The 11,228-nt window shown below is 49.1% G+C and overlaps 1 protein-coding gene across 1 annotated transcript in view; it reads left to right on the forward strand.

Annotated features, from left to right (window-relative positions):
- The window catches only part of IFT140 (intraflagellar transport 140), a 73,478-nt gene extending 62,389 nt beyond the window's left edge, over positions 1–11,089 (forward strand). Inside the window, exons 20-30 of the mRNA XM_081338227.1 lie at positions 707–897; positions 2,231–2,326; positions 3,393–3,525; positions 3,792–3,935; positions 4,534–4,662; positions 5,302–5,484; positions 6,601–6,807; positions 7,142–7,354; positions 7,450–7,616; positions 7,945–8,086; positions 10,810–11,089. Of these exons, the coding sequence (XP_081194353.1) occupies positions 707–897; positions 2,231–2,326; positions 3,393–3,525; positions 3,792–3,935; positions 4,534–4,662; positions 5,302–5,484; positions 6,601–6,807; positions 7,142–7,354; positions 7,450–7,616; positions 7,945–8,086; positions 10,810–11,010 (1,806 nt within the window). The 3' untranslated portion in view covers positions 11,011–11,089. The remainder of the gene's footprint in view (positions 1–706; positions 898–2,230; positions 2,327–3,392; positions 3,526–3,791; positions 3,936–4,533; positions 4,663–5,301; positions 5,485–6,600; positions 6,808–7,141; positions 7,355–7,449; positions 7,617–7,944; positions 8,087–10,809) is intronic.
- The last annotated feature ends 139 nt before the right edge of the window (positions 11,090–11,228 follow it).

An 11,228-nucleotide genomic window follows, 5' to 3' on the forward strand; every position in this document is an offset into this window, starting at 1 on the left:
GTAACGATGATAGCAATAGCACTTTGACTTCTATACCGCTTCACAGTGCTTTACACCCAACAATCTGGGTCCTCGTTTTACCGACCTCGGAAGGATGGAAGGCTAAGTCAACTTTGAGATAGTCAGGATCAAACTTCTGACTGTGGGCAGAGTCAGCCTCTAATGCTGCATTCTAACCACTGGGGAGGGAGGGAGGGAGGGAGGGAGGGAGGGAGGGAGGGAAGGAAGGAAGAAAGGAAGGAAGGAAGGAAGGAAGGAAGGAAGGAAGGAAGGAAGGAAGGAAGATGAGAATGGGTGGGAGGGAGGGGAGGGAGGGAAGGAGGGGAGGGAGGGAAGAAGGAAGGAAGGAAGGAAGGAAGGAAGGAAGGAAGGAAGGAAGGAAGGAAGGAAGGAAGGAAGGGCAATAGCAATAGCATTTAAACTTATATACCACTTCACAGTGTTTTAAAGTCTTCTCTAAGTGGGTTACAGTGTCAGCTTGTTGCCCCCAACAATCTGGGATCTCATTTTACTGACCTTGGAAGGATGGTAGGCTAAGTCCACCTTGAGCCGGTGATGGTCGAACTGGTGGCAGTCGGCAGAAGCCTGCAATACTGCATTCTAACCACTGCGCCACCACGGCTCCTAACAATCAAGATGATGGTAACAATGATACTTGTGTTCACAGCAGCATCCCTCACTTCCAGCTTTCTGATCTCCATTCCAGGAAGACGCCGAGCAGCTGTACAAGCAGTGCAAACGCTACGATCTTCTGAACAAGTTCTACCAGGCTTCAGACCAATGGCAGAAAGCCATCGAGGTAGCCGAGACCCAGGACCGAGTGCACCTGCGCACAACATACTACAATTATGCCAAGCACCTGGAAGCCATAGCTGAGCGCAACTTTGCCATCACCTAGTAAGTGTTTGCAGGCTGCCATATGCCAAGAGCTTGTCCACATCTGACTCAGGACTCACAGGGTTGTTATTGTGGGGGAAATAGCAAGAGGAAGCTGTGTTGGATGCATCCTCTGCCTTGTGCTATTTGCAAAAATAGTAAAGGTGAGGTACCCACAAACATGATAGCAGTCTTCCAGTATTTGAGGAGCTGCCACAAAGAAGATGCTGAGACTTTGGGGGAAACGCAAAGAAGAGCAGCTAAGATGATTGAAGGCCTGGAGACTAAAAACATATGAAGAACGGTTGCAGGATTTGGGTTTGGTTAGTCTTTTGAAAAAAAGAAGGTCATGGTAGCAGTCTTCCAGTATTTGATGGGCTGCCACAAAAAGGAGGGGGTCAAATTGTTCTCCGAGGCACCAGAGGGCAGGACAAGAAACAACAGATGGAAACTAATCAAGGAGAGAAACAACCTGGAATTAAGGAGAACTTCCTGACAGCGTGGACAATTAAGCAGTGGAACGGCTTGCCTTCAGACGTTGTGGGTGCTCCATCACTGGAGGCTTTTAAGAGGGGATTGGAATGGTGTAGGGTCTCCTGTTTGAGCAGGGGGCTGGACTAGAAGACCTCCAAGGTCTATTCCAACTCCTATTCTATTCTATTCTATTCTATTCTATTCTATTCTATTCTATTCTATTCTATTCTATTCTATTCTATTCTATTCTATTCTATTCTATTATTCTATTCTACTCTACTCTACTCTACTTTCTATTCTATTCTATTCTATTCTATTATTCTATTCTTTCTATTCTACTCTACTCTACTCTACTCTACTCTATATTCTATTCTATTCTATTCTGTTCTGTTCTATTCTGTTCTATTCTATTCTATTCTATTCTATTCTATTCTATTCTATTCTATTCTATTCTATTCTATTCTATTCTATTCTATTCTATTATTTGTTATGAAGGCGATTTAAGCCAAGGATCGGGCCCTCTGCAACTTTCACCAACCACGTGACAACTTGAACCCAGGCCTTCCAAGTCATTGTCAGAAACGTTTAGAATCCCATCTCAGCCAGCCAGACCGAAGCAATCTCTTTGCTTGGATTCCTGCTCTTCTCTCTTGAGACCGTCCTTGGTTTGTTGAGAGGGCCTCCCGCTGCGGTGCTTTATGAGCACTTTGTTGTTGTGAGAGGTCTCACACAAGTCCAAGGAGGCGGAATTGCAAATGCTCTTCATTCACTGTAAACACTCTTCACTCCTTGTAAATACTGGAACCAAACAAAACAGCTGTTTCTTTCCCCGCCCCCTCCCATCACCCTGGCTCTCTGACCAGTTTCTCTTCCTACGCAGCTATGAGAAGTCCGACACTCACAAGTTTGAAGTGCCTCGTATGCTGTCCGAGGATCTGCAAGCCTTGGAGGCTTACGTCAACAGGATGAAAGATAAGTGAGTGTCCCCTTACCCAGGGGTCTCCAACCCCCGGTCCGTGGACCAGTACCGGGCCGCAGCCTGCCAGCAACTGGGCCGCACAAACAAGCAAAGCCCCATCCTTGGGATGCATGCAGCACACAAAACCACGCCCCCTCCGGTCCACGGAAAAACCTCTGTCCACGGAACCGGTCCCTGGTGCCCCAAAGGTTGGGGATCTCTGCTTTACAAGCATGGCTATTGTAACTGTCGGCTGCATTTGCCCTTAACACTCAGCTAGCAATTTAAGGATGGTTTAACAACCTGGCATTGCCTAGTTCAGGGGTCCACAACCCCCGGGCTGTGGACCAGTACCGGGCCGTGGCATGCCAGCAACCAGCCCACACAAACAAGCAAAGCCCCATCCGCGGGATACAGGCAACACACAAAACTACGCATCCTCCGGTCCGCCGAAAAACCTCTCTCCATGGAACTGGTCCCTGGTGCCCCAAAGGTTGGGGACCTCTGACCTCATGCGCTCCCAAGAGGCAGCCTGGCCAATGCAGTCTGAGAAGCTCATTCCGCTCTCCTCCAGGTAGTCCTCGACACTCGTTGAGTGAGTCTTGTCCTGTTTGAACCACCTCTCTTGCCATCGTCATTAAGTGAACCATCGAAGCTGTTAAGTTAGGAACACGGTCGTTAAGTGACTTCCCCCACTGGCTTTCCTCGCCAGAAGGTCGCAAAAGGGGATCGTGTGACCCCGGGACGCTGTAGCCAGGAATGTGAGCCGGTTGCCAAGCGTCCCAATTTTGATCGCGTGACCATGGGGATGCGGCAACGGTCGTTAAGTGTGAGAAACAGTCGTAAGTCACTTTTTCTGCTGCCATTGTAACCGTTCAGTCACTAAATGAATGGTTTTAAATTGAGGACTACCTGCAGGATCCCCGCGTCTTTGCTCCCTAATGCAAGATTTGCTTCCACTGCCTCTTACTAGCTCAACAGTTTTCAAAGGTGTCATCTGTCTGGATTCTGATTGATTGATTGATTGATTGATTGATTGATTGATATCCACCCTCCCTCCCACCCCTTGTTTTTCCTCCTGCAGAGCTTTGTGGCAATGGTGGGCTCAGTATCTAGAAGGCCAGGCAGACCTGGAAGCGGCTTTCAAATATTATGAGCTGGCTCAAGATTATTTTTCCATGGTCCGCATCCATTGCTTCCTGGGTAACATCCAGAAGGTAAGTTTCCTTTCTCCAGAACTGAAGAAGCTTCTTGGATGAGAGGTGAAACCCCTTCAAGAAGCTTCCTCGGAACCGAAGAAGCTTCTTGGATGAGAGGTGAAACCCCTTCAAGGAAAAACAAAGAAAGTCCAGTTGCCTCTTGAAACAGCACCATTGGGACAACCAGGACCCAGATGACGGAGAACAGATACTCCTTCAGAGGTGCCACTGCGTGGTTCAAAGTGGAGAAAGTATCGGGTTTTCTCTCTCTCTTTTTTGTTCAGGCTGCTGAAATAGCAAACGCGACAGGCAACTGGGCAGCTTCGTATCACGTGGCCCGTCAGTATGAGAGCCGCGAGGACATCAAGCAGGCCGTGCACTTCTACACCCGGGCTCAGGCGTTTAATAACGCGATTCGTTTGTGTAAGGTACAGGCAACGTTCCCTTAGCCCCGAGCTGCTTGAGGTTAATCTCGCAGACTTTCTGAGTTGTGCTGGGAGAACTGACTCACAACCTTCCGCCAAATGTGTGTCTGTGTGTGTGTGTGGGGGGGGTTTCCACCCCCAGGAGGAGGCCGAGGACCCTTCTGAGCCCAGCAGAGCAGATGGACCCAGCACAAAAGCCGGGCTGCCCACAGGAGTCTTGTTCTTTTTGTCAAAAGGGACAACGTTCCACCCCATCTCCTGCCAGCGTTGCGCCGTGTCTAGAAAAGGGATGTTTTTTTTTAAAAAAAATCAGCTGACCACCCCACACCCCACACCCCCAATTACCGGCAGTCCTCATTTAGCCACGGGCTTGGTTTAGCAACTGTTAGGATAGCGTTTAAAAAGTGACTTTAGGGCCATTCCTCACATTTATGACCTTTTGCAGCTTTGTAAAGCAAAGGAAATCTCCGGCAAGACCGTAAGCAGAGTCGCAGTGTTGTTAAGGAAAAACCGACGTTGGGAAGAGCAAGTGCAAATGGCTGCCGCCTTCAGCCACGAAAGAGCTGAAAGTGAAGCTTGCTTTTTGTTTTTCAAAAACCAGGAAAACCAGATGGATGACCTGTTAATGAACCTGGCTCTACTTAGTTCCCCAGAAGACATGATAGAAGCTGCCCGCTACTATGAAGGACGAGGAGAACAAATGGACCAAGCGGTGACGCTCTACCACAAGGTATCCCTTCAGCCCAGTGTGCATGCAGAGTACAGAGTATCACGGAGTTGGAAGGGGCCTTGGAGGTCATCTAGTCCGACCCCCTGCTCAGGCAGGAAACCCTATACCATGTCAGACACATGACTGTCCAGTCTCTTCTTAAAAACCTCCAATGTTGAAGCATCCACAACTTCTGGAGGCAGGTTGTTCCACTGGTTAATTGTTCTCACTGTTAGGAAGTTTCTCCTTAGTTCTAGGTTGCTTCTCTCCTTGGTTAGTTTCCATCCGTTGCTTCTTGTCCTGCCTTCGGGGGGGCTTTGGAGAACAGCTTGACTGCCTCTTCTTTGGGGCAGCCCCTGAGATATTGGAACACAGATATCCTGTCCCCCCTCGTCCTTCTCTTCATTAAACTAGACACACCCAATTCCTGCAACCTGGTATTTTTAGCCTCTAGTCCGCTAATCATGTTGCTCTTTGCACTCTTTCTAGAGCCTCGGCGCCTTTCTTTCTTTCTTTCTTTCTTTCTTTTTGTATCATGAGGACCAGAACCATGGCCGGATGATTAAAAACTAGAACGAGTCCTGCGTCACCACGAAGGAACCTTCTCCAAGGAACAGAAGAGGCTGCGAAAAACTCTACATTTCTTGTCTTCTTCCGCAGGCCGGACACTTGTCCAAGGCTCTGGAGCTGGCCTTTGCCACCCAGCAGTTTGCGGCCTTGCAGCTGGTGGCAGAAGACCTGGACGAGAAGTCCGACCCAGCCCTGCTGGCTCGCTGCTCCGACTTCTTCATCGAGCATGCTCAGCACGAGAAGGCCGTCAAGCTTTTGCTAGCGGCCAAAAAGGTGTGTGTGTATAAGTGTGTGTATGTGCAGTCCTCAAGTTGCAACCAACAATGGAGTCCAAAATTTCATTATGCTGTTAAGTGAGTTTTGCCCCATTTTATGACCTTTCTTCCCACAATTGTTAAGTGAATCACTGGAGTTGTTAAGGCAGTAACATGGTTTGTTAAGCGAATCTGGCTTCCCCGTTGACTTTGCTTGTGACCCTGGGACACTGCGGCAATCATAAAACAGGAATCAGGCGCCCAACGTCTGGCCCCGTCACTTTTTTCAGTGCCGTTGTAACTTTAAACTGTTGTTAAGTCAAGGACTCTTACCTGTATTATGGTTTAGCTTTCTGAATGGTTTGCACAGAACCATCAAGACTCTTTAATAAAAATAAAAATGTAGATGACAGATAGATAGAAGATAGACACAGACAGACAAATAGATAGAGATGATAGATAGGGAGTTGATAGATAGATATAACATTTCTCTTCCAACCTCATTCATTCTTCCTCAGAGATAGAAACCTATGTTTGATATTCAAAGTCTAAAGTCAACCAAGAATGGTTTGGGGGTTTTGTTTGTTTGTTTTTTTGCTCCCCCCCATTTCTTTCATTCCTCTGGTGCTTTTCTCATGCCAGTTTTGTCACTTAATGCCCCAAATCCTGCGTTTAGTAGAGATCTGGGTTCCTTCGGTCCTGTGTAACCTCCAAGGCGGCGCTAGAAATCACCATGACTTTTTCAGTGGTGGCCTACCCCAAACAAGCTGGCCCCTGAAGTTGGTGAGCATACTAAGGCGTTCTCCTCTTGCTGGAACTCTTAGCAGGCCGGTTGTCAAGAGACCAGGAAATCAGGAGATTCAGGCGTTTCAAATGAGTATAAAGATTTATTGCAAGCTTCTCTACAAGAATCTGACCTACTAACGGTGAAGGGAAATGAGCGGGAGATAAGAACGGCATTCGAGATGGGCTGGACTTAGATCTCTGGGGACACACAGGGACTCATGACTTCCGACGCCTTTGACCCCTCCCTCGGGCTCAGCCTGTTCATCTCCTACATCGGGTGACTTGATGCCCTCCTCCTAGCGGAGGTTTAGCTGAGTTGGCTCTTGTCTCCCTTCCGTCCGTGTCCCAGTACCAGGACGCCCTGCAGCTTTGCCTGACGCAGAACTTGACCATCACCGAAGAGATGGCGGAGAAGATGACCATCTCCAAGGACTCCAAGGACCTTTCCGAGGATTCCCGGCGGGAGCTCCTGGAGCAGATCGCTGACTGCTGTATGAGGCAGGGCAATTACCACATGGCCACCAAGAAATATACCCAAGCGGGAAACAAGCTGAAGGTAAGGATGGGAGAAGAGCCTTAGGCCGTTTAATGCAGGGGTAGGCAACCTTGGCTCTTTTGTGACTCCTGGACTTCCAACTCCCAGAATTCCTGAGCCAGCAAGGTTGCCTACTCCTGCTTTGATGGAATGCAGCCCAGCAGGTGACAGGTTGCTCCTTGACCCTAACCCCCTGGGACCAAGCCCAAAACTTCCATTGCTAAGCAAAGCAGCTGCTTCAGTGAGTTGTGCCCCATCTTACGACCTTTTCTGCAGTTGTTACACACACCCCACTTATGCTGGTCTGCGACCATAATGATTTGATTTGACGCAACTCTGCCCTTTGGTTGTCTAGGCCATGAGGGCTCTGCTGAAATCTGGCGACACGGAAAAGATTGTGTTCTTTGCCGGCGTCTCGAGACAAAGGGAGATTTACATCATGGCTGCCAATTATCTGCAAACCCTGGACTGTCGCAAAGATCCAGAGATCATGAAGAACATCATCAGCTTCTACACCAAAGGAAGGGCTCTGGACCTCTTGGCTGGCTTTTATGACGCCTGTGCTCAGGTGGGTGGGATCCTGGCTCAGAGGCTCCGTTTCAGTTGCCTGACAGAAAGGGCACCGAAGAGCCCGCTCAGCTTTCCCTTTCCTCTCCTTTCCAGGTGGAAGTGGATGAGTTCCAGAACTACGAGAAGGCCTTGGGAGCCCTGACCGAGGCCTACAAGTGCATGTCCAAGGCAAAGACGCGGAGCCCGGTTGAGCAAGAGAACAAACTGGCACACCTGCAGAGCAAGATGGCCCTGGTGAAGAGGTTTATCCAAGCCCGAAGGTGAGAGGGTGCCTTGAGGAGTTCTTTTGAGGCAGGGCTTCTCAACCTTGGCGGTGGACGTCAACCCACCCAGAATTCCTCAGCCAGCAGTGCGATGGCCGCCGTGCCAGCCGCCAGGATATCAGGCAGCACCGGCTGGGGAATTCTGCAGGTTGCAGTCCACCCATCTTAAAAGTTGCCAAGGTTGAGACACACAGCTTTACAGTACAGGTAGTCCTCAAACTTATGACCACAATCGATTCCATGGAGAGGGAAAAGATCAACCAAGGAACCACTGTGCCAACGATTAGTGTCTGGTGGTTTTTTTCTCCCCCCCCCCCCCGCCTAGACTTTACACCGAAGACCCCAAAGAGGCCATCAGGCAGTGTGAGCTGCTCCTGGGAGAACCGGATCTTGAGACCACCATCCGCCCGGGGGATGTACTGGGACTTCTGGTGGAGCATCATCTGCAGATGCAAGACTTCCAGATGGTGAGTTGTCTCCAGGGCCCAAAAGCCACTTAAATAATTCCCATTCAGCAGAACCCACAGTCCTAGAGGTTTCTTTGGAACTGTACCACTCCAGATACCAGCATATTTAGGCATTTTTTGTTGTTAGTTGCGAAGTCGTGTCCGACCCATCGCGATCCCATGGACAACGTTCCTCCAGGCCTTCCTGTCCTCTACCATCTTCTGGAGTCCATTTAGGCTCACACCTCCTGCTTCAGAGACTCCATCCAGCCACCTCATTCTCTGTCGTCCCCTTCTTCTCTTGCCCTCAACCTTTCCCAGCATTAGACTCTTCTCCAGTGAGTCCTTCCTTCTCATTAGGTGACCAAAGCATTTGAGTTTTAGCTTCAGGATCTGGCCTTCTAAAGAGCAGTCAGGGTTGATCTCCTCTAGGACTGACAGGTTTGATCGCCTGGCAGTCCAAGGGACTCACAGGAGTCTTCTCCAGCACCAGAGTTCAAAGGCCTCAATTTTTTGGCGCTCAGCCTTTCTTATGGTATATTTAGGCATAGGACTTCATAATTAACTGTTTCTCTCTGTTAAAAACCCTTAAACATTCCTAGAAACATTATTCATTTTACTGTTTATCCCTGGCATTGGTTTGGGCAGGGCAGGTTAATGATTCACCTGACATTTTGGGTGCTTGAAAAGTTAAAAAAAAATTACTACTGCTATTACAGGTAGTCCTTGACTCAAGAGTGTACTGGAGCCCACAATTTTGTTAAGTCATGAGACTCGTACACCAGGCCACCGAATTCAGTGTTATGACTTTTGTGGCAGTCATTAAGCGAACCTTGTGGGGCATTTTTTTTTTTTGCCCCACAGCATAAGTAAAAGCCCATCTTCAGCAAAACAATTAAAAATCAGTCACTTTAACGTGGACCAGTTGCTAAGCACTCAAAATACCGCGCTCAAAATGGGGTTGACGGACATCAGAAGTTTAAATCTGGATTGTAAGTCGCTTTTTCAGTTCAGATAGTAAGTAAGCTTTTTCTAGTTTTTCTCTATGTAAAGATAGAGAGATTCCAGATACAAGAAATCCCCGCTTTGCAGATTTTTTTTCCCTGAATCCCCCAGGTGAGTCTCCTATCTGTCCTAAATAACTTGTCGGTGGCAGTCCTGGGGAAGACGTAGGAATACAGCAATCCGGGCCTTGCTGTGCTACCCATTCGACAATATTCTGTTACCTCTTCTCCCCACCTGGATGGCTTGGGATAGAGGAAGTCAGAGGAAGCAATTATGCAGGGCCATCTGGAGATGATTCACACGCTTCCAACAGGAAGCATCCACATGGCCCACTTTCAAACAGGGAAGCCAGAATTACAAGCCAAAAGGAACGGCTGTTCTCAAACCCCCACCCCTCCCACGCTCTCTAGTGTCTGAGCGAAGAAGAGACGACATTGAAAAATACAGCAATTTCAGGCCACATTATGTGCCTTTTTTTTTCTTTTGGGCTATCTGTTGCAAGAGTTTGTAGTAAGACCACTACGGCGAGTGCCACCTCTTTCCCATTCCCAGGGCTGTCCTGGATTATGGACTAAGGATTGCGTAAATGCTTTTTAGTATTGTTCTTCTGTCGGCCTTCCTCGCAGAGGTCTATAGATTGGTCGAGAAATTGCCTGATGGAGTTGTGCGAATCGTAACTGTAAATAAACGTGGATGTTTAACTTCAAAAAAAAAAAGCAATTCCATAGATTGGGTTGGAAACCGATCTATAGGTTAGCGCCAGGGTTAGGCAACCTTGGCTCTTTTATGACTCGTGGACTTCAACTCCCAGAATTCCTAAGCCAGCCACGCTGAGGGGAAAGGGAAAGGTTTCCAAGCTGAGCCAGGCTGGCTCAGGAATTCTGGGAGTTGCAAGTCCACGAGTCATAAAAGAGCCAAGGTTACCTACCCCAGGCCTAGGCCTCTTTATGACTTGTGGACTTCAATTCCCAGAATTCCTGAGCCAGCCACGCTGAGGAGAAAGGGACAGGTTTCCATGCTGAGCCATGTTGGCTCAGGAATTCTGGGAGTTGAAGTCCACGAGTCATGAGGCGGCCATAGTTCCCCCATGCTGGCTTAGGAATTCTGGGAGTTGAAGTCCACGAGTCATGAAGGGGCCAAGGTTGCCTACACCTGGACCGTTAGCCTGTTGTGTGAAGCCAGGCAATTGCCGATTGCTCTACCAACCGCGGCTTGGCTTGATGTCTCCTTTGTGCACGGACAGCTCCGTTGTTGACGAGAAAGCAGTTCACTTCTCAGCTAAGTACACCACGGGGTAGTCCTCGACGTACGACAGCCCCAAACTTCTGTTGCTAAGCAAGACAAGTCAAGTGAATTTTGCCCCATTTACGACCTTTCTTGCTGCAGCTGTTAAGTGAATCACTGCAGTTGTTAAGCTAAGTGAATCCGGCTTCCCCATTGACTTGGCTTGTCGGAAAGTCACTGAAGGGGATCCCGTGGCCCCGGGGACGCTGCAACCGTCATAAATATGAGCCGGCTGCCAAGCGTTTGAATTTTGATCCACGTGACCCTGGGGATGCTAAGTGTGAAAAACGGTCATAACTCGCTTTTCCCAGTGCCCTTGCGACTTACTCTCACTAAGCCAATGGTTGCAAGTGGAATGCTGGCTGCAGCATCTCCACCCACACAAGTTCTCTGGGTTTTGGGGCGCAGACGGTAGAAGAGCCTGTGAATACACACCCACCCCTTCCTCTCATTAGGCCTACCGGTACCTGGAAGAAATGCGGAAGAAAGTTCCCTGCGTGAATCTCAGCTACTACGTGAACCAGCAGACGGTCGAGGCCGTGCACCGAGGGCTGGGCATCCCCCTCAGCCGAAACGCCGCGCCAGAGAGAGTTCGCCACAACAGCGTGGAGGACAAGGAGATCGAAGAAGTGGCCGACGAAGCAGAGCCCTCCTGAGCAGATCAGCGGCGAGCTCGGGGCCACGGCACCGTTTTTCTGACGACGACGACGTTCGGAGAAAGCCCACCAACTCAGCCTTGCTCTGTAAGCCCAGGTGGTCAATCTTTGGAATCCGGGATTTGTTCAGCATTCCCAAAGCCACAGGTTTTACATTCCTTTTAAAACATTCAGAGACGGTTTCGGAGATATCTTCACCTTTGTATTAAATATTTTAG

This window comes from Vipera berus, assembly GCF_964194415.1.
Source record: "Vipera berus genome assembly, chromosome: 13".
Classification (NCBI taxonomy): Eukaryota; Metazoa; Chordata; class Lepidosauria; order Squamata; family Viperidae; genus Vipera; species Vipera berus.